This window comes from Triticum aestivum, chromosome 1B, assembly GCF_018294505.1.
Source record: "Triticum aestivum cultivar Chinese Spring chromosome 1B, IWGSC CS RefSeq v2.1, whole genome shotgun sequence".
Lineage (NCBI taxonomy): Eukaryota > Viridiplantae > Streptophyta > Magnoliopsida > Poales > Poaceae > Triticum > Triticum aestivum.
Window position 1 is genome coordinate 262993584 of NC_057795.1, and position 22553 is coordinate 263016136.

Here is a 22553-nt window from a genome sequence, read left to right on the forward strand (position 1 = left end):
ACTCTAAAAGACTAACGCTAAGACCAGCAACTAGACACGACGATGCAACTGCAAATTCAACAAAGCAAAACCCTAAAAAGATTATGCAAAGGCTCAGATTGGTTCGGATATGATGAACTAACCCTAATTTTTTTTTTGGCTTTTTCGTGGACTGTAGGTATGAAGAACAGACTCGATCTAAACTACGAAAAACTGTAAAATCTCACCGAGCAACCTGGCTCTGATACCACTTGATAGAGGCAAAGGTGTCCCGTCTTTCGATGAGATGATGGATATCGCTTTGGTGGTAGTCGACTTTGACGATCCGACTATGAACGTGCGAGGACGTTGCGCCTTAGCAATCGCTAAACCAACTCCGAGAGGTTATTGACCACACCGGAGCACGATCAACCTGACCACGAGGGTCTGTTTCCTGCGAGCAAACGAAGAACAAGCAAGAAACTAAGATTGCAATCTGGATATTGCGAATATAAGATGAAAGCTTTATTGATCAAGGTGGGGTTCTGTGACGCCTTTGTCTGGTCGTTGAACACAAACGAAGTACGCGAAGTTGCAGTTATGGTGAACTTTTAATCTAAACAAAACCCAAAGTCTAAACGATGCCCTAAGGGCTATATATATGGAGGAAGAGGGGGGAATTTCGTGGCCCTTGGTGGAGGGGTCCGAAATCAACCCTATCTCTTGTTTCCCCACACATACGGACTCTAAAAATAGACTATACTTATGTATTTCGAAATTACATGGGCCTGGCCCAATAATAAGGTGACGCAACACCTAAAATAGCCTCGGGACGAAATTTATGAAGTGGCATCTTGTATATTTCGTCCAAGGCTTCATGCACCCATTATGGTGGCTTCAAAGTCCTGAAATCATCACTTGTAACTCCGTTCTTGTTCCCCTTGCGCATGCCATCATCTCCATGCTTGTTCTTGCTCCAATGTTCATCCTTCTCCAAGCTAGGCCCTTCATTTGTAAGCAAAACAAATGTATCCAATTTAGGCAGCATCATATTCTCATGAACATTAGAATCATTACCAAGAAACGAAAGTACCTGGTAATTTAGTTGGCGTGCACGAGCTCTAGTAATTGGTCCAGTATGTATAGCAGCAGGGGCTGTGGGTGTAGCAATTGTATTGATGTCCTCATCAATGTCCATCTCTCGAAAGAGAACGGGAGAAGGGGAGGAGACGGTGACTACCGAAAAAGGCTTTCGCCCCGCTTTATATATAAAGCACCAATCAACAAGCACCCAATACAAACACACACCACGCCACCGCAACACATGCACACACCCAGGACATGATACATAGGCGTTGAGCGCAGCAACACCACCCCTAGCACTACCGCCCCGAAGAGATGAAGCTACATATGACGAACCATGCGCTCCAAGACGACGCCTTCAGGAAGGGTACGACACCGGAGCGCCACCACCGCCCGATCCAAGGATCAGAGTTTCCCCCGGAGCCGCATGATGGGCAATGAGAGTCGCAACGACGCCTTCAAGAAGGGAACGATCTTCGCCGCCGCCGGTCCATCCGAAGATAGAGTAGGCTTTCACCTCAGCCAACATTCACCGCCACCGAACGCCACACCCCGGTAACCACGCCACCCACACGACCATGGTGACCGGGCAGCACCAAGGCACGGGCTCTGCCCAAGAGCACCGCGCTACCACCACCAGGGTCGCCGCCACATCATCCAAGACCTCGACACCACCTCACCCGAGACCCGCCGCACCCCAACGAAAGAGATGAGCGGAAAGGTCCGACCTTTCACGCCCCTGGGCGACCCCCAGCGTCTAGCATCCACCGACCCGTCCAGCAGCTCTAAGCGCGAGACGATCTAGGTCCTGTAGCATCGAGAGGGAGGCGAGGTCACTCCTGCTGCACCATGCGCGAGACGAGCTCGGTCCTGCTGCATCGTGCGCGAGACGAGCTCTGTCCTGCGGCACTGGGCGCGAGACGAGCTGTGGACCGCCGTTGGGAGAGGACCAGCCCATTAATGGGAGTAGCGCCAAGGCGACGAGGAGATGGGGTGAAGGTCGAGACGGCCCGACCGCAGACAGGCCGACCCCGGAGAAGCCGGCCACTGCCGCGGGCAGATCCATCGAGCCACCGTGAAGCCGCCACGACACCGGTAGGCCACCACCGAGACCTACCCATGCCACCGCTGTTATTTGCCTTCCGTTTTTAGTGCAGGCGAGAGAAGTAACAAGGAAAAAATTGTTTTTTTACTACCGCTGCGTGAGGGACGGGATCGATGGACCGGTAGGAATGTTGATGGATGAGTGGTCTTACGTACGAATGAAACGATGTACGTACTCCTCCATTAAGAATAGTGATATGTACTCCTCAATTAAGGGGTTGTTTGGATAATAAGAGTTAGTTGCAAGATTATAGGAAACGAGTTTTGAGAGAAATTTTAGGAAAACCAGTTTTCGCTAGTATTTCTGTTATAGTAGGTTTATATAATTTTTTGTTTGGATGAGAAAAACGGGAAAACGATATTAAGCATTTCTTTGTTTGGGTCAGTTCCCTCTCATGGTCACGGACCCCTTGCTTCTCGCAACCCGCTTCGAGCTCCTCGCTGGTGAGAACGTTGGTCTCGAGCCCAAGCACATCAGCACATGCCATAGTGTCGGGAGCCTCAAAGTAGGCTGGCATGATGCGTACGCGAAAGCAGTAACAACAACAACACGAGTGCATGGCCCAAGGGCACGCCACTACGAGGCAGACGCGGTGCCAGCCACAGCCAAGCTGGGCACACGGACATGCCGGCCGACGACGCCGCAGCCAGGCTGAGCGTTCTCAACTTCCGGCGAAGCCAACCACAGCCAAGCTGAGCACACGGACATGCCGGCCGACGACGCCGCAACCAGGCTGAGTATTCTCACCTTCCGGCGAAGCCAACCACAGCCAAGCAGAGCACACAGACATGCCAGCCGACGACGCCGCAGCCAGGCTGCGCGTTCTCACCTTCCGGCGAGGCTAACCACAACGCCGTCTCGTTCGTAACACGGCGGACCATCGCCGGCGATCGCCGTGGCCGTCGACATTGAGGACATGCATGCATAGAAGTAAACTGGAGACGATGAGAACGATACCCATAATGCCATAGTCGAATCTGCAGAGGTCGCTAGATCCGAACAGGCCGTGCGATGGCGGGGTATATACAGAACTCGTTTTTAGAAAAACGTCGATTAGTCATTTTTCCAAAAGCTGCCTTTTTGGGCTTTTATAAAACCCAGTTTTGCATATACGCAAATTAGTTTACCCAAACGAGTTTTTAGGTGGTTATACCAGAAATCGCGGTTAACAAGATCTGGTTTTCTACAAACGCTTTATCCAAACAACCCCTAAGAGTAGAGATTAAAAGTAGAGATAATCACTACTCCTGCAAGATATGCTTCATCAATCCCACCCGTAGCCGCCGCTGCCGCTCAGCACTCACTAATCGACACCACTTTTCTTAAACCCCCCTCCCTTTCCGCGTCTTCACCATTTCCGCCCATCTCACATCCGCGATCACATCGCCAAACTGAAACAACTAAGAGAGGAAATCTTTTCGAAACCCAAACCCTAGGTGCTCGCGGGGAACGCCATGAAGATCCCGTTTGTGACCAAGTGGTCGCACCGATCCAGCGAGCCCGCGGGGCCGTCGAATTCGGCTGCAGCGCAGCAGCAGCAGCAGGCGCCATCGTCTCCATCGGCGCCGTCTGCTCCTCCTCCCGTGGCGTCGACAGAGGCGGCAGGGGATGAGTTCATTTTGCAGGAGGAAGAGTACCAGATGCAGCTGGCGTTGGCGCTATCAGCGTCGGCGTCGGGCGCCGAGGGCGCTGGGGATCCCGACGGGGAGCAGATCAGAAAGGCGAAGCTGATGAGCCTCGGTAAGGGCGACCCGGTCACCAACACCGATCGTGGTGGGGGAGACACCCCGGAGTCGCTCTCCCGCCGTTACAGGGTGAGTATCCAAATCCTGTTAATTCCTTCAGTAGAGTCGCTGGTGACTACAATCATTTTTGTATTAGAATATATTATCTCCTGGACGCATTAACACCAAACAAGGCCAATTTATCCCTTTCTAGGGAACCAAGGCTTAACAGTATGTGAGATAAGCACTTAGAAGGTAGGGTTCAGCTAATTGGATATCTTATTGCAGTTGTAACACTTCCATCGATAAATTCCAACATGTCAAGCAGAAAATTCAAAATTGAGTAAATATGAATTCATCTTTGAAAAATGAACATAGAAATAAAGATTGCAGCATTGCTTGGTTGACCGCACGCATTCATTTGAGCAGACACTTGTAGTTGCACGATGATTACATGAATGAACGAATGTGGAGAGACAAACACAACATGCTCACAGTGACATAAACATGCACATGAGGCAAAATAGCAGGCACGACAATGTGTCCATGCTTCCTTGAGAAAACTGCTTGTGTTGTTTTGTGTCCTTCAACCACACAGTGTTTATGTGTTGAACTCTCTTCCTTGCCATGCTTTTGACTTATAAACTGGACCTGGACTCATTTGTTACTGACCTTTTCGTAAATCCTTTGGTCTTCATTCATGTTCTATCGTCCATTTTGAGCATAATATGCCAAAGTGATACTATCATTTAGAAATGGCTCACCTTCTCGGGGAAGTTTTGCAAACCACTAGGCAATATTTTGTGCTATCTTACAGGCATGATCTTCATTGCCAACTACCTGTTCATAGTCACAGGACACTTGATGAGCGGGTGTTGTTCACCTCTGATTTCTGTATATTTTGGTGCTAGCTTTGTTGATCTGTCCATTCTAATTATAATTTCTATTTTGTTTAGGACTATAACTTTCTTGATTACAATGAGAAAGTAATTGATGGATTCTACGACATATTTGGCCTCTCTGCGGAATCATCTGGGCAGGGCAAAATACCTTCACTGGCAGAGCTTCAGATGAGCATTGGGGATCTTGGATATGAAGTAATTGTGGTCGACTATAAATTTGATAATGCTCTGCAGGAGATGAAGGAAGTAGCAGAATGCTGCCTGTTGGGCTGTCCTGACATTACAGTATTGGTGCGACGAATAGCTGAAGTTGTTGCAGATCACATGGGTGGTCCAGTGATCGATGCAAATGAAATGATCACTAGGTGGTTGAGCAAAAGCATTGAGCAGAGGACATCACACCAGACAAGCCTTCTGCATATTGGCAGTATAGAGATAGGCTTGTCTCGCCATCGCGCCTTACTTTTCAAGGTCATCTCTCTCTCTCTCTCTCTCTCTGAGTGAAAATGTTCCTTCTCCCAAAGTTACGGAAGACGTGTGGAGTGGCCATGACCAATTCTTCACTTGCTTCCTGGCTACTAACAGATGAGAATTTAACAAAAATGCTTATGTTTTATCTTTTATGTAATAAACAAATTAAACCAGAAATTTAGCACTGTGTTTATATCCATAAGCAATTTAGTAAGGATATTGGTCATTATGCTGCAAATTGTCGTATCTATGAACAGTTTATTTCCGCCACCTTCTGTGATGTTATTCCTTTGAGGCATCTTATGGATTAGACTGTGTTACTGTCCCATGAATGATTACAGTGTCTACCTTTATTTAGAGTGAAGTGCACCATAGGCACCTAAACTTGCAAGAGTATCACTTGGATCTTGAAAATTTACATACATTTATGTCCCTAAACAAGTCGGTCATCAAAGGTCCCACTCCTATTTGCTTGGATGGACTTCATGCACTAGCCAACGCAACCAAAGTCTGAACTAATGGAAATGGTAGGCAATCCACATATACACTTCAACAAAGATAATGCCTGAGCTTAATCTTTATTGGTATTACTTAGCAAGCATATGCTGATATTTTAGCTTCGTCAGTGTGCCATTGCCATGCCATAAGTTATGACACACTTACAGTTTTAGGGATCTAGATATGCAACCTGCAAGCTCGTAAGTGATACATTAGTGCTTGCACAGTGACGAATGGTGCATTTTATCTTTTATTTTCTTTGGTAAATAAGTTAGGAATCATATTGTTGATTTTAAGCAGAATTATGAAGTGACATTGTTCACTTAGATTTTTATAAATGATTTGAACATTAGATAACCAAACCTGGTGAAGTAATGTAGGAATTTGTTTGCACAAGTGTGAACTCTCTTCCACATGGCTTGACAACTAGCGCATGATCATGGAGCATATTTGCTCATGTCTTACATTTATGTGTTATTGCAGATTCTTGCTGATATTGTTGGTATCCCTTGTAAGCTGGTTAAAGGGAGTCATTACACTGGTGTTGAGGATGATGCTATTAACATAATAAAGATGGATGACAAAAGGTATTTACATATTTAATCATCAATTGTTAGTGGTTTTATCATTTGTGCCACCAGTTGTGTGCCAGTGCCACCACTCAGTTTTGCCACTAGAAGTTTCAGCTGCTAAAAAATGCCATTATTCCGTTAGATGCGTGCTAACAAATGCCATCCTGAACTGTTACAGTCCGGCCCAAGGCTGTTGACCATGAAAATTGGCGAAAACTACTTGTCAGCCGCGCTGTCTCTCAATCTTACTATGTCGTGTGGGTCCTACTATCAGCCAACAGACAAAAACATTAGTTGGAAAGTAATAGAAGAAAAAAATAGACGACGCACGTCGAACCTAAAAGACCTCAGGTGTGCCTCATACAGAGGAACAAACCACTCAAACTGAAGCCAAGTTTTGTTTAGTCTAGGTAAGGCAATATCAGGTGACAATAATCATGCTATGCACGAGAATAGGCATCGGAACTCACTACAACATTGTAGGGAGAAAGCATAGGATGTGTCGGAATGTTCGAGGTTTTGCTTGCCTGTTGGACCAGTAGCCTGGTACATGGTCAGTCCTTGCTCGTAGCTCACGTCATCTTCGGATCCTATCCGAGAAAAATCATAAACACTGAATCAGTGTTTTTGGTTGCTCATTGGCTTTAGAAGCGGTGTTTTTTTGGTTACCCTAGCAATCTGTCACCCTGGCCACATATGCGGTGGTTCTGAGCAATTTACTCTTGGTGGTTTGAAGCTCGGGGTCGATTGTACTTGTTTTTTTTCGAAGAAGAGGATAACCCCCAGCCTCTTCATCAGCACGATGCATGCAGCCATATATTATTAATAGTGCAAAATCCAGCAGCCGAACGCCGACCTGGAAATAAAGCGGAAAACAAATCTTGAGGCCGTCGTATACCTTGCGACAGTAACTCCCCCAGATAGCCACTAACCCTGTGATACAAGACACAACATAAACAAAAAATACATAACTCCTAGGCTACGCCTTCAAGAAGGAATCACTGCACGTGCGCCGATGACGGCCAGTCCACCACAAGGTTGAACTCCGGATTCTCATCCCCAAAGCCAAGCTTCAATCCACCACCTTCAGCAAGGACACAGCATAGGAGCGCGACGACATAGCCTGATCAGAGATCTTGCGTTTCCACCAGAGTGCATAAACTCGTCGTTGAAGCTGTCCGTACCATCCGTCCATATCCGTCTACCGACGCCTTGATAACGGATACCTTTGGAGGAGACAACGGAAGACAAAGACGTCCCATACTGCCTGCTTCCCGCTATTGTCGCACCACCTTCGATCCAACAACAATAGGCTAAACATGACACCTCCGCCAAAGCCATCGTGCATCACCTGCAGGAAGTAGGCATGACTTGACGTCAACATAGAAGACGTCGTGCGTAGCATTGCCGGTAGCGCATCCACCGGTGGCTTCATCTGTCGACGGCAGGCACCGCCGGACAACTCCGGAAGAGGCACGCGTGTCATCTGCCGAGCCGCATCGAACCCGATCTGTTGATGGAAGGGACGTCGAATACTGCCACCAGCCTCAGAAGGCCGTCACTACCTCGAGATCCGGACTCCGAGTCGCCCACACGACCCTGTAGTCCGCCGCCGTTGATGAAGAGGGGCCGCCGCCCCGATTCCGGGCACTACAGGGAGTACCCACCGTCGCGCCAACCGCTGTCGTCGCCTATACAAGGGCAACCGCCGTCGCGATCCCACATCAAGCACCGTCGACGCTAGAGGAAACTCCGGCCGCCATACACGTCCTGCGACGAGCCCGGACACGGGATCCCAAGATCCGCCGCCACCGGCGCCGCCACAAGGACTCACCACCTGGCCCGTCATCCCCGACGGAGGGGACTCGGCCACCACCATGGCCGGATCCAGGCCAGCCGTCGCCATTGCCACGCCAAGACCGGATCCGGGCTGGACGCCGCCACTGCTACCGGCCACGCCCAGCCCCACCTCCATCCTCTAGCCATGCCCAGCCGAACGCCACGCCATGCCCAGCCAATCTCCACCCGCGCCGCCAAGCGTCGCCGCCGGTTGCCGCCACGCGGCTGTGCCTTGGATCAGCATGACGCTATCGATGAAGCTGTCGTCCCGCGCCACGCGACATTGAGCGAGGAGAAGGGAGATCCCCGACGCCGCCTACGCCGACCAGATTGGCGGCGCGCACCGGCTGCGGCGATGGAGGGAGCTGGAGGAGGACTAGCCCCGACGGCAGGTAGGGTTCGCCCCCTCGGTCGCTCGCGGGAGCGACGGGAAGCGGTACATGAGGGGCTCGAGGGGGTACTTGTGGATGTCCGGGTCTTTGAGTAAGGCGGCTACGATGGCAGGGTTTCGGATCTGGGAAGAACGTGGCGATCCAGCGATGGTGATTGGTGAAGCGGGCAGTGGCAGCCGGGCCCACGTCATACGTTGTGGCAGCAGAGGTGTTGCTTGCTGGAAGAGGGCGGCAGGGGCGTGAAGCTACTGTTGCAGACGAAGGGGAGGTCCGGCTTGTCGAGTTGTGGAGGTGGTAGTGCATGGGACAGTGGGAGACGACAAGGCGACGACAAGGCTCAGTCGAGGAGGGCCGGTGCTGTTGGAGGTGGAGGATCCATGGCCGGTGTTGGTTGGAGGACACATAGGGAGGGTCGGTGCCGGTGGCTGGACGGCAAAGCTAGGGCATGGTGCTTGGCCTGTCGAGAAAGGAGAGAGGAGCGAGGCAGGGCACGATGACCAGTGGCGGATGGGGAGCCGAGTGGCGGAGGCAATGGCGCGGTGCTACCGGCTTGGGTAAGCAGAGGAAATAGAGGCAAAGGCGCCGGGGAAGTGCGGGATGGGCCGGCCTACTGTGTGTCCGTGAGCTAAACTGTGCCTAGGCGTCGGACAACTAAAAAGCGCCCAAATGGGCCGGCTGTGAACAGTGACAAGAACCCCCCCCCCCCCCCCCCCCCCCCCCTTTCTTTTCAGTAGGACAGGACTGGAATGGGGTTAAGATCAGTGCCAAGTAGACACACAAGGATCAGTAGGAGAATGTTAGCAGTAATCTTTGTGTTATTTTTAATGCTCCTTCCGTACCAAAATATAAGACGATTTTGCAGAATAGTAGTAGGTCAGCTGGAGCAGCCTTAGTAAGTAGGGCAGTATATGCATCTAGACAGCTACTACATCCGTCTGGGTTTATAGAGCCCCTGAGCCACCAAACAGCGTCTGGATTTACTAGGCCGCATGCGAGTAATTCACGGGAGTTGTTAACTAAGCCTAATTAATGGACGCCCTCGTTTCTCTCTTCCAGCCAATGCATGCAGTAATCACGTGAGAGGATTGGGCATGCATGTGGGCCTCAGACAGAAACCTAGGGGACGCAAGCGGCCGCCCCGATTTTCTAGCGATTAATGTGATGCTCTCTTTCCATGAGTGCTCCATGCTGGTTGGTTGTTGCCACGACCGATACTTTGCCTTGGTCCTGCTGCTTTGGCTCTCAGGACCTATAAACCAGGATGGGGGTAGTAGTAGTCAATTTGGCCTTTGCATGTAATAACAGCTGCTAGAGCTGCATGGTTGGTTTAGCACTAGGAACCGACTTCCCCATGTACTATATATAGACCTGAGGGCAGCAGTACAAGCCACAGCTTCAGAAATCAAACTATCCTCTGTTCAGCCCCAGCTCCCCTCTACTTCTATACTTCAGCCTATTTCTAACACTATGCACAATATACACAAAACATAGACATTCTCATTTGTTTTGGAATATTCCATACTTTAACTTCATATTTTTTTCCAACATAACATCTTCCTAAAGTGCCTTTTCAGATGTAGTACTTAGCCGCTATTCTTTTATATTTAACTTGAGTTTTGTAGTATATATCACAGAGTCATCGAATATTCTTTAGGTATAACTTGATTTTCAATGATATGAATGATAGGAATCAAATCTACACTTCATACTTGATGCAAATATGACTCTGAATATGGACGTTAGCCTATTATAACAAGTTATATCAATATTTGCTTATCGTAACTCGCGAGGCATGTGTAACTTATTAGTTATTAATAGTTCATAGGACTAGATTCTGAGTGTCAAAATAACGCATGAATAACCATTGACCCCTATTGTGAACATTAAGCTTTAGTTTAATTGTCAGTTGCTTCTGCTGATTTGTTGTCTGTATTTGCAGGGAGTTTTTGGTGGATGTTATGGCTGCTCCAGGGACTCTCATTCCAGCAGATGTCTTTAATTCAAAGGGTACTCCATTCAACTTCTGTCAAATATTGGGTCAGAATCAGGTGGTGGAGTCAGCAAGTAACATCGAAGATGACCCAGTTGCATTACAGTCAGAGCATAAACGTAACCAAGGGCATATGTTTGCCAATAATAATCGGATCTCAGACAATCTATCAAGCTATGAGAATACAATGACCGCTGGAAGTAGTGCTAGGGAACCTGGGACATTGGACCCTAGGATGCAATTAGGTAAAACATCAACTTTGGCTAGTGCTCCTTCCAAGCAGAAGAAGAATCTGCAATTGATTCTAGACTCTCATGAAACTGAAGAGTCCCGAAAACTATTTGTGGAGTTTGATCCTTTCAATGCTACTGAATCTGGGAAAAGCTCATTGGCATTCAAGGGATTAAATAATAGAAACAATGAATTCCAAAGGCGTAGAGAGAATGTAGTCCCACCATCTGCAAGATCTCAACAGCCATTGGTGATGAAAAACTGGTCTGCTTGCAATGACATTTCCAACAACAAGCAATACAATGTTGCTGATGGGTCAGTTCCTCGGAGAAATGCCACTGACAATGCATCGTCATCTCAGTTGGCGTTGTCAACTGCAAAGCATTACAATTCCAATGTTAGAGAGCTAAACGATAGAGTGTATGCGGCACCTGCTCGTTTTTATGACAACAGGATAGTTGGTACCTCGGCTATGGCCAAAGCATCGACTGGAGAGTGCCTTGACAGATCACAGGTGCCACCTGGTCTTTATTATGACAAGATGCTTGGTACCTCTTCTATGAATGCAGCTTCTACATCTGGAACCGGGAAAGTTGCAGAAAAGGACCCTCATAATGATCCGGGAAAAGGTCCCCTCTATTCTAGATTTGATGGTGAACTTTCTAAAAATGCTCAAGGATTTACTCCTGAAAGGGATGAGCACAAGGAAAATTGTGGCAGTCATGACCACAAAGTGTTACATCCTGATCCAAGAAAGTCCCCTCTTGACAGATTCATGGACAGGCCAAGGCAGAACATAGAATGTGTTTCTCCATCCCAAGTTGGATCAAATAAGGCTGACATGGTGTTGGATGAAGTGTTTGAATGTGAAATCCTTTGGGAAGATCTTGTAATCGATGAAAGAATTGGCATAGGTACATAAATCCATTTTAATCTATCGTCTAGTTATATTTTCACTTATCGAGTCGATTGTAGGTTGCAGGGTCACTTGCCATACAAATTGACATGGAGTTTGCACTGAGCACAAAAACATACTCTAAATTTCTTGTACTGTAAAATCATAAGCATGTATAATCCTTTTGTCTGTTGCGTGATATGAACCATTTTGTTCCTATGTTGTATCATATGGCGACTAAAGGAGCATTTCTTGCAATTTTTAGGTTCATATGGAGAAGTCTACCATGCTGATTGGAATGGAACTGTAAGTAGTTTTTCTTGTTTAACTTTATTGGAAGATACCGTTGAGCTTAGTGCACCAAAGCTCATTTACAAGCATTATCAACTGATTACATAACTGAAAAGTAACATACAGCCTAGCAAGATGCCCGTGCATTGCACGGAACATCAAGATGCATTTTTTTACAAAACACCTGTTGTGATTGACCCATGCAGGAGTAATCCCATGTGTAAAAACTAATGATATCTCGAGAATTTTATCGGAAAAATGGTATCTCGAGAATTTCATCGAAAAAAATGATATCTCGAGAAAGATGAGAGACAAGGTGAGGAGGAGTGGGGCGTGGTGGTGACTGGTGGTCGGACTGGGCGGAGGCATGGGGATGGACGGCGCCGGCAGCGGCCACCATGCCAGATTGTTCCAGAGATTTCCTTTTTTAACTGCTCAGCAATGAGGTTGTGGGAGATAAGGATGAACGAGGCAAGGCCTTATCTGTAAATGTGGAGAGATGTGCGGGTATCTTTTGTAAAATTGTCGTAGTTTGCTTTCTGTCCGTCAGATATAGATCGGACGGTCTATATTACAAGATGGCAGGCACACCATCATCACCAACTGGTTTTTTTTATAAGAGTAGAGATAGGGATAACCTTTCAAAGCATGGCCTGTTCTGCTATTTCTTCTGATTGGGTCTGCTTACCATGATGGTAAATTTGACGTTTTTTAATATACAGGAAGTAGCTGTAAAGAAGTTCTTGGATCAAGAGTTCTATGGTGATGCTTTAGAGGAATTTCGTTGTGAAGTAGGTGAAAGATGATGCTTTTTATAACCAATACTTTCCTGAAAATCGAACTTCTACTGTCATTTGATTTCACTTTTTTCGAACCTTTGCTAATCCAGATATCTTTTCATTTAATAGGTGAGGATTATGCGTCGGCTCCGTCATCCAAATATTGTTCTCTTTATGGGTGCAGTAACACGGCCTCCACACTTATCTATTGTATCAGAATATCTTCCAAGGTATTTTTTTTTCGAGAAAACGCAAAGGACCTTTGCATTTCATTTCATGGAAAAGGTAGACCAATCCTCCTAGGAGGTGAGCAGTACAAAGAAAAGCACAAAATCAGTGGACATCCCAGGTTGTGGGCAGAACAACCCGAAGTCCCTGGGCTCCTGCTTCAGCCCAACACCGGGCCTCGTCCTTGATCCTAACCACTAGTGATTCGATGGATGGCGTGGCGTTGTCGAAGACACAGGCGTTCCAGAGCATCCAGGGCACAAGAAGCGCGATGGATTTGAGGGCCTTCCGATGCGCCGGCGGCGCGAGCTCTTTCGCGCCCAGCCACCACTCCGTGACCGTGTGCTCCTGATCGGGGATTTGGACCGGAATAATCAACCAATCAAGGACAATGTGCCAGGTCTGACGTGCAAAGGGGCAGGTCAGCAGCAGGTGCTGGATAGTTTCCACGGCCTGGTCGCAAAGGAGGCATCGAGGGTGATGCTGCAAGCCACGTCGCGCGAGCCTCTCAGCAGTCCAGCAGCGATCCTGGTCGGCGAGCCAATGGAAAATTTTTACCCGTGGAGGCGCCCAACTCTTCCATACCAACTTCCAAGAATGGCACCGCGTGGATCCCTGGAAACTGGCCGCATAACATGAGCGCGCCGAGTAGGTGCCATTGGTGGTCCACCTCCAGAGCAGGCGATCCGGCTCGTTCGTCAGGATGGTGTGGCACACAGCCTGCCATAGCAGTAAGTATTGTCCGATCTCGTGCAGACCCAAGACCCCTTGAATATCATGTGCCCAAGAGTTACCCGCCAGCCCTTCAGCCACCGTCCTGGCCTTGCGTCGATGTTTGGGAATGCATTGGTGGAGTAGGGGAGCTATCTCACCTACAGACTGCCCGCCAATCCAGCGATCTTCCCAAAAAAGCGCCGTCGAGCCACTTCCAATGATCATGGTAGTGGAGGCAAAGAAGAGCGCGCGCTCCTCGTGAGAGAACTGCAGATCGAGACCTTGCCAGGCACGGTCTGGATCGACGCGGGCGAACCAGAGCCATCGCAATCGTAGCGCGAGGCCAGCGCGCTCCAGGTCTCGGACTCCCAGCCCACCATACGCGATAGGACGGCACACACGGCTCCAGTTGACATGGCAATGGCCACCGTTGGCCACGGCCCGCCCAGCCCACAAGAAGCCTCGCTGGATCTTCGCCAATTGTTTGAGCGTCTTCTTCGGGGGAGCGAACGCGAGCAGCTGGTGCACTGGTATTGCGTTGAGGACCGATTTGACAAGGGCAAGACGCCCGGCTTTGTTCATGAGCCACGCCTTCCAGGTAGGAAGCCGGGCAGCCACCGTATCAACGAGGGGCTGCAACTGGGCGGCGGAAGGCCGTCGCGTCGACAACGGGATGCCCAGATAAGTGATGGGGAGCTGCACCACCGGGCAACCCAATTGGGCGATCACCTCTTGTCCCTGCATGTCACCGTGCAGGACGGTGGCAGAGCTCTTCGCATAGTTAACCAGCAGCCCGCTCGCTTTGCCGAACAGGGTCAAGATACCCTTGATGGCAGCAGTGTCCTCCGGCGTGGCATGACAGAATAGCATCACATCGTCAGCATAGAGGGAGATCGCCGGGATTGGGCGTCGGGGGTGCAACTGCTGCAGAATGCCGGCATCGAGCGCTCGGCGCATCAACCGCCCAAGCGTGTCCACAGCGAGAACGAACAGCTGGGGGGACATGGAGTCGCCTTGGCGCAGGCCACAACGGTGCCAGATCGGGGGGCCTGGCCCGCCGTTCATCATGACACGGGTGCTGGACGTCGAAAGCAGGATCGCAAGCCATTCCCGAAATCTGTCCCCGAACCCATATTGGCGCAAAACCTCAAAGAGGAATGGCCAAGATATGGAGTCAAAGGCGCGCGTGAGGTCGAGCTTGAGCATGATCCGCGGAGCTCCGAGTTGGTGCAGCAATTTGAGAGATTGCCTCACGAGGATGAAGTTATCATGGAGGCTCCGGCCGGTGATGAACGCGTTCTGGTTGCGACTGACCAGGCTATCCAATCTGGGGGCAAGCCGCAGAGACAGGACCTTGGTGAATATCTTGGCCACGATATGGATCAAGCAGATCGGGCGGTAGTCGCGGAGCTGCTGGGCGTCGGCGCGCTTGGGCAGAAGGGTCATGAGGGCTTGGTTGAGCTTGCCAAAGCCACGGCCCCGCATCTCGAACAGTTGCTGGAAGACATCCATAAGGTCCTGTCGAACGATGGTCCAGCAAGCTCGCAGGAACTCCGCAGTGAAGCCGTCAGGCCCAGGTGCCTTGCGAGCGGGGAGGCGCTTGATCGCGTCCCAAACCTCCTCCACGCTGAAGGGAGCGTCCAGGCTCGCCAGATCACAAGGCTCAATGAGCCCCTCCAGGTTGAGCGTAAGGTCGCGGTCGGCGGCCGTGCCCAGGATCTCGCCAAAGTGCTCGAAAGCAGCCTGCGCCATCGCGTCCTGGTCGGTGAGCGTGTGCCCATCCACGGCCAGGCTGAAGATTCGATTCTTCTGACGGCGAAAGGAGCATTGCCGGTGGAAGAATCCCGTGCTAGCGTCGCCGTCCTTGAGCGTGGCGATGCGGGCGCGCTGCCTGGCGATGGTGCGCTCCAACGAAGCGAGGCCAAGGTACGAGACCTTGAGGCGCTTTCGCAGCCAATCCTCCTCCGGAGTGAGAGCTCGATCCTCCTGGGCCTTGTCAAAGCGCGATATGAGCTCACGAGAAATGGCCAACTTGTCGCGAATACTGCCTGTCTTCTTGGCACTCCAGCTTGTGAGCCTGCGCGCCGTGGCCTGGAAGCGCAACATCAATCGATGGAAGGGGTCAGGGTCATGGACCGAGCCCCAAGCTGCAGCCACCGTGTCGTGGAACCCATCAAGCCTCAACCAGAAGTCCTCAAAATGAAAACGTCTATGCGCCGTGAGCATGGGGGAGCAGTCCAGCAGCAGGGGGGAGTGGTCCGAGATGACCGACGCAAGGCAGCGAAGGTGACATTCGCCGTGAGCATCCTCCCAGTCCGAGGTGCAGAGCACACGATCCAGGTGCACAAGAGTGGGAGGGGACTGCTCGTTCGACCACGTGAAGCGACGCCCGTTGAGGTAGACCTCCTTAAGCGCAAGGTCATTGACGAGGCGACGGAATCTGCCCATCATACGACGATTTAAGTTACCGTTGTTCTTGTCCACGTCGCGCAGGATGAGGTTGAAGTCTCCGCAAAGCATCCAAGGCCCGGGACAGGCCGCACGAATCTCCCGCAGCTCAAGCATGAACGCAATTTTGTCCGCGTCGTCCTGGGGTCCATACACTACAGAGAGCCACCAAGGGATGCCCGAGGCCGTGGCCACTTTGGCCGAGAGGGCATTCGTGGTGAACAACGGGTCCGTGATAGTCACGACCCTGCTCTTCCAAGCCAGTAAGATGCCGCCCCGCGTGCCAAGAGCCGGGAGGTATGTGTAGTCATCAAACTCTGAACCAAGGGTGTCAAGAACAACAGACGAACAAAGCAACTCCATCTTAGTTTCCTGCAAGCACACAATGGAGGCAGCGGTGGTATCCAACAGCGAGCGAATGGCGGTGCGCCGGCTCCGCGAATTCAGGCCGCGCACATTCCATACAGCAATCTTAAGGCCGTGATCCATGGAAAGTGGATCGACGGGGAGCGGGCAGGAGCCGCCTAGGATGTGCAGGCGACCTCGACATGTGCTGGCGCGATCGGCGGGCAGGATAGGCATGCTGGGATCTCGCGGTCGACCAACGCGGCCATGGCCTTGAGCACCTGGAGCGGGATGGGCATCGCAAACATGCCATCGTAGGCCTTCATCTCGGCGGGGGTTATCTTCTGATTCGTCCCAATGATCCCCAGGGTGCGCAGGATTTGGACCTGCGCACGTCTCTCGGCAGTGGGTGGCGCCGCCGCCGGGCGGGCAGTGGCAGCCGAGCGGCCGCGACGGGGGGAGAAGTTCAGGGGCCTGCGCGGCCTCCTCCCAGGCGTCGGCAGGGCCGCATCGATGTGCTTGGTGGCGGCGGCCAGAAATTCCCCCAACGTTAGGGAGCTTGGCGCAGCGGGACGGGCGCGGGAACGGCGCATGGTGATCGGCGGGGATGCGAAGCGCTCGGCAGCAGGCAGATTCGTCCCCAGTTGGGCCCTCGCAGGCGTGCGGGCCTCCAAGTTGAGTCCCGTTGCGGTGATCGGGCTTTGTGGCCTCTGCAGAATAGTCACCTGGGGCGAGAGCCCAGTGTCCTCAATGGGCTGGGCCTGGGGCGGTAGAGAGGCCTTGGCCTGGGGGGACGAGGTGGGGCGCTCCTCTCCTCCACCCACGACGCGCGCATGGGGCCCGGAGGACCGGTCAGCGGGGACAGGGCCGTCGTCAGGTGGGGGTGCAGGCGAGACGCCGCTTTGCCCCGACAAGCAGGCCGGCACAGGCTGTGAGGCTGGTCCCACGCGCATATCGGGCAGATCCCGACAATTCCTCGGATCAGGAGCATCAGAACCAGGGCCCATACAATCCTCCTCGGGGGCATCCGATGGTGTGAGATTCAAATCTCGGGATCCTTCCGGAGTGTTCTCCGCGAATGGGGGCGTGCCACTTGGTCCGTGGCCTGGCTCCACGCTGGGGATTGGAGCAGCCGAGGGGCCAGGCGGGGGGCCACCGACAGGCGTCCTTCGCGCATCTCCGTCATCTCCTGCAGCAACAGAGGCCCTGCCCGCCTGGGCCACCGCCAAAGCTTGCTTTGGCTTTCTTTTGCGCCTCCCTTTTCTGGCGCGGCCACGCATGTTGGTGGGGCCATGCTGATCGCGCTGCTGCTCCAGCTGACCACGCTGCCCAGGCCAGGACTCTATGGCGCAGCCGCGACGGTGTACGGACGGCGGCGCAACCGCGGAGGGCGGCGCGGGCCATGCAGACGCGACGGACAGACCGTCGGTGCGCGCAGCGCGGTTCCCAACCCGCCACCCCAGGGAGTCGGCCATGCCATCAGCCCGGCCGGCCGGCGGCGCCTCCGAGCGTCGACGCTTGCGGCCGCGGCGACGCGCACGGCCAGGGCCCCTACCACGAGCAGGGCCATCGCCATCACCGGCGCCACCGCCGGCCGGTCCGTCGCCAGCGCCAGCACGGGGAGCTGGGGCGCCGATCCTCTCCGCACGGGCCAGCGCGATGGAAATCGGGTAGGTGAGGGTCCGGATGGCAGGCGCCTCCGAGCCCACGCGCGCGGGGATCTGTTCCACGATTTCCAGGATGGCGGCGCGGCGGATGTTGGCAGGATCATGCGTGCGCCCCGCCAGCCGGAAGATGGCCAAATCAGCCCTAGAACGCGTGCCGGGGTGGAGTCTCTCAATCCAGCAGCTCTCCCCAAGAATATTGCATGCATGTTTAAAATTTTGTATGAGAGAATGCTGAATGTGATGCACGTAATGAATGAGATAACATCATGGGCAGCCAGCTTTACATTAATGTATGTATGTACTCTGTGGCCATTGACTAAGGTAGGAGATGTTTAATGCACAGCTGATAGATTGAGAATGTTATGTGAGAAGAGTACCCTCCCATAATTTCTTTGGAACAGAGACAGAGAGGGAATACATTGTGTGTTAGTGTGTGCCTGTGTGGTGATGAATAAATAGAGGGAGAGAAGATAAATAGTTGCATGGTGTGAAAAATATCACTGTACATGCATAGTTGCACACCCGAAATGGTGTAATTACTTTACATCATTCCATGGGCTATGTAAATGTACTGAAAATTTCCACAAAACAATGTTCAGTTATGCACTATGTCACTTTCATAATATGTGAAGCTTTTGATTAATGTGCATATTTAAGCAATATTTTTCATGTCGAAGTACACGGAAGGACCCTTAAGTAGTATTTCAAGCACGTAAAAATGTGTAATAAAGTAGGGGGCACTGTAGGTTTGATAGGGGCATTTTGATTTTTTTTTGGGTATTTTGGGAGAGATCTTGTGAATAAGACTTTAGAAGTACCAAGTATTGTGAAACAGACAGTTTATAAGTCGAACCTATTATTACCGTTCCATTCAACACTTATGTTTTGGCCGGTGATGAATCAAACAGTTCCCATTTCAACATTGACATTCATCTAACTGTTATTTTCTTTCAGGGGAAGCTTATATAAGATTATTCATCGCCCTAATTGCCAAATCGACGAGAAGCGTAGGATTAAAATGGCCCTTGATGTGGTAATGGTGAAATTTGGATGTTATAGTTTCATGCTTATTTCCATGTGTATGGCCATATTATGATTATGCTCTCTCTGTAGGCCAGAGGCATGAATTGTCTTCATACCAGTGTGCCAACAATTGTTCACCGGGATCTAAAATCACCAAACTTGCTGGTTGACGATAATTGGACTGTGAAGGTATCTACCTGCTTCAGGACGAAAGCATGAACTCTTATTCCTTTAGTTTCTAGATAGTTGTTACTGTTAGCTAACAAAGTACATGCACACAGGTCTGTGATTTCGGACTTTCACGTCTGAAGCACAGTACATTTTTGTCATCAAAATCCACTGCCGGGACTGTAAGTAATTGATAGTCATTGTGGAATGAGTTCTTACAGAAACTTAAATTGATCCTCTGTTAAAATTTGTGGTTTCCCCTTATACCAGCCTGAGTGGATGGCACCAGAGGTTTTGCGGAATGAGCAATCCAATGAGAAGTAAGTGATCTTTGAGGTCTTTCTCAAATACTTACATTTGCGAGCTTTTAATATTTTCACAAATTCCGTATTCATTGCTTGAGTTTAGCCTAGATAAAATCTCAGTTCGACCTAAATAAGCTTAATGCTAAATTCTGTATGTGCTATGTATAGCCTTTGTTGGTCAACTGCTGGTCATGTTCATACCTGTGATTTGTCATGCAAGTACATTGCTATCTTTCTGAAACATGCTATTTGTAGCTCCTCAAGATATTCCAAATTCCACAACTCCGCATGTCTAAGTCTCTCTTCTCCATTCATTATAGTACAAGTTGTGATAGAGAGATGGATGGTTATTATGTACTCCCTCCGTTCCTAAATATAAATCTTTTTGGAGATTCCAATACAGACTACATACGGAGCAAAATGAGTGTATATTTAGGAACGGAGGGAGTAGGTAACCAGGTACTGTGGATTATGAGGTGTATTGCTAAGTTGGGTGAGGTATTTTGTGATCTAAGCTTAGTTGCATGTACCATGTAGCATTTTTAGATTTATTGTTCCACTGTTACATCACTTGTATCCTGTCATGGCGTCAGGCTGTTGTCTAGAAGCTGATAACTTGTCATGTGAGGCATTTGTTGGTCAACTGCTGGTCATGTTCATACCTGTGATTTGTCATGCAAGTACATTGCTATCTTTCTGAAACATGCTATTTGTAGCTCCTCAAGATATTCCAAATTCCACAACTCCGCATGTCTAAGTCTCTCTTCTCCATTCATTATAGTACAAGTTGTGATAGAGAGATGGATGGTTATTATGTACTCCCTCCGTTCCTAAATATAAGTCTTTTTGGAGATTCCAATACAGACTACATACGGAGCAAAATGAGTGTATATTTAGGAACGGAGGGAGTAGGTAACCAGGTACTGTGGATTATGAGGTGTATTGCTAAGTTGGGTGAGGTATTTTGTGATCTAAGCTTAGTTGCATGTACCATGTAGCATTTTTAGATTTATTGTTCCACTGTTACATCACTTGTATCCTGTCATGGCGTCAGGCTGTTGTCTAGAAGCTGATAACTTGTCATGTGAGGCATGCCCCCCCCCCCCCCCCCCCCCCCCCCGCCAAGAGCACAGAATTATGAAGTAACTGTATGAATAAGAACTGCTATTATATGTGTTAGAACTCGGATATGTGTGAAGTTCAGCTTAATATCTACACTGGCCATTATTTCTCTTTGCACACTGCAAACATCACATTTATAACTACACTCATTCTTCAAAGTTTTCCAGGTGTGATATTTACAGCTTTGGTGTTATCCTGTGGGAGCTAGCAACACTAAGAAAGCCATGGCATGGGATGAACCAAATGCAAGTTGTGGGCGCAGTTGGCTTCCAGGACCGACGGCTTGACATTCCAAAAGAAGTTGATCCTATAGTTGCATCAATTATACGTGATTGCTGGCAGAAGTAAGTTTTCTCAGTATAAGCTAAGTTCTTCTCTTTAAAGAAAAATCTTTACATGCAAACTTACATGTGTTTCTCTACCATCATTTTCATTTGCCAGGGATCCAAACTTGCGTCCTTCTTTCATCCAATTAACTAGCTACCTGAAGACATTGCAAAGGCTTGTAATCCCTTCACATCAGGAGACAGCGAGCAACCATGTACCCTATGAAATATCTTTATATCGGTGAACCGCACATCTACCCCGGGGTTGTCATCCATCAAGTGTGAATAAGCAGTAATTATGATTTTGTCACCATATTCGGGTCCAGTAGGCTGCAAATGCATGGCTTGATTGAGAGCCCCAGTCCCAGTCTAGATAGCATTCACCCCGCTGTTGCAAGCAAAAGCTCTGCTGCGGGGTATGTACAGTACATATAGGTGGATAAGATGAAACAGCAAGAGGAGAAAACTATACCGTTCTACATTTAAGTGGAACTGTGGATTGTGGAGTGACAGGGAGAGGGAAATTTGTAACTGTGGGACGAGTTAGTTGCATCACAAATAAGCTGGCAATCTGGAGAAGTGTGCATTGCATTCCTTTCTGCCATACTGAAATAAAGGTCACTTCAGTTTGTGTTTTGGTTGGAAAGATACCAAGTAGTAGTAGTTGAAAATAAAAATACTCAATTTTATACGTCGAGGCTGTGCATTTAGTTAAAATTTGTTTCAAGCAGCTGTTTATGTTTGATAATTCCTGAAATTCACATGTTTTGCATATTTTTCAATGCCATTCGAGGGTAATTGCACCGCAAGAATTCAGATAGTTTAGTGTACAACATTTTCCCACAGTTCTGGACAGTAATATTTTAAGGTATTGCGTAACAGTACCTATTACTAGAGTTAGGAATCCTCTCACTCATGAAGAGAATAAATTGCCAAGAGTATTAACTGCCTGTGTCTGTCTTCCAAGGGATATCAAACTGTATGATTCAAACGTACCTGCAATAAGTTCAGTAAATGTGATTAGGTTTAGGAACCCTAAACCCTAACCGTAGGATGGGTAACTGTTGCAAATGAGCAAATGAATGAATAGAGTAAATGTGAGACAATGTAGTTGTTGCGGGTCCGCACTATAGTATTGTGAACAGAAAGTACACACAAATACGAGCAAGGACATTAAGAAAGCCAAGCACCATGAAGGCCTTTATTTTGAAAGATTCAAAATTCAAAGAGTTTATTTTTAGAAAATGCTGAAAAGAAGTACACATGTATTCAAGGATGTAATGTGTGTGAAAAAATTCAGGATGAAACACCTTAAATTGCGAGCTGCAAAAAAAGAGTCACGGACTTTGAGGATCAACTGTACATATGCTGAAAAGCTTGAGATGTTTTTCTTTTGCTCTCATTTTAGCGTATCTCATTGAGGATGAAAATTTGTACACATGTACATTATGCATCTAGGTACGTATTTATTTTCAGA

At 49.5% G+C, this 22553-nt stretch overlaps 1 protein-coding gene across 3 annotated transcripts; it reads left to right on the top strand.

Moving 5' to 3' along the window:
• The first annotated feature begins 3471 nt into the window (after positions 1 to 3471).
• On the top strand, positions 3472 to 21806 carry LOC123118705 (serine/threonine-protein kinase EDR1). Of its 3 annotated transcripts, none has more exons than XR_006458263.1 (13): positions 3473 to 3960; positions 4827 to 5243; positions 6225 to 6328; positions 10484 to 11679; positions 11926 to 11966; positions 12674 to 12742; positions 12860 to 12960; positions 19087 to 19165; positions 19246 to 19344; positions 19437 to 19505; positions 19594 to 19643; positions 20910 to 21094; positions 21192 to 21806. XR_006458263.1 is itself a non-coding variant. In XM_044538621.1 (13 exons), the coding sequence occupies exons 1-13, from the start codon at positions 3601 to 3603 to the stop codon at positions 21319 to 21321; spliced, it is 2892 nt and encodes a 963-aa protein (XP_044394556.1). In that variant the 5' UTR covers positions 3477 to 3600; the 3' UTR covers positions 21322 to 21806. The 3 variants fall into 3 exon arrangements, 2 of the variants coding, with proteins under 2 accessions (XP_044394557.1, XP_044394556.1); XM_044538621.1 differs by having other exon boundaries at positions 3477 to 3960; positions 20918 to 21094; XM_044538622.1 differs by lacking the exon at positions 21192 to 21806 and having other exon boundaries at positions 3472 to 3960; positions 20910 to 21098.
• The last annotated feature ends 747 nt before the right edge of the window (positions 21807 to 22553 follow it).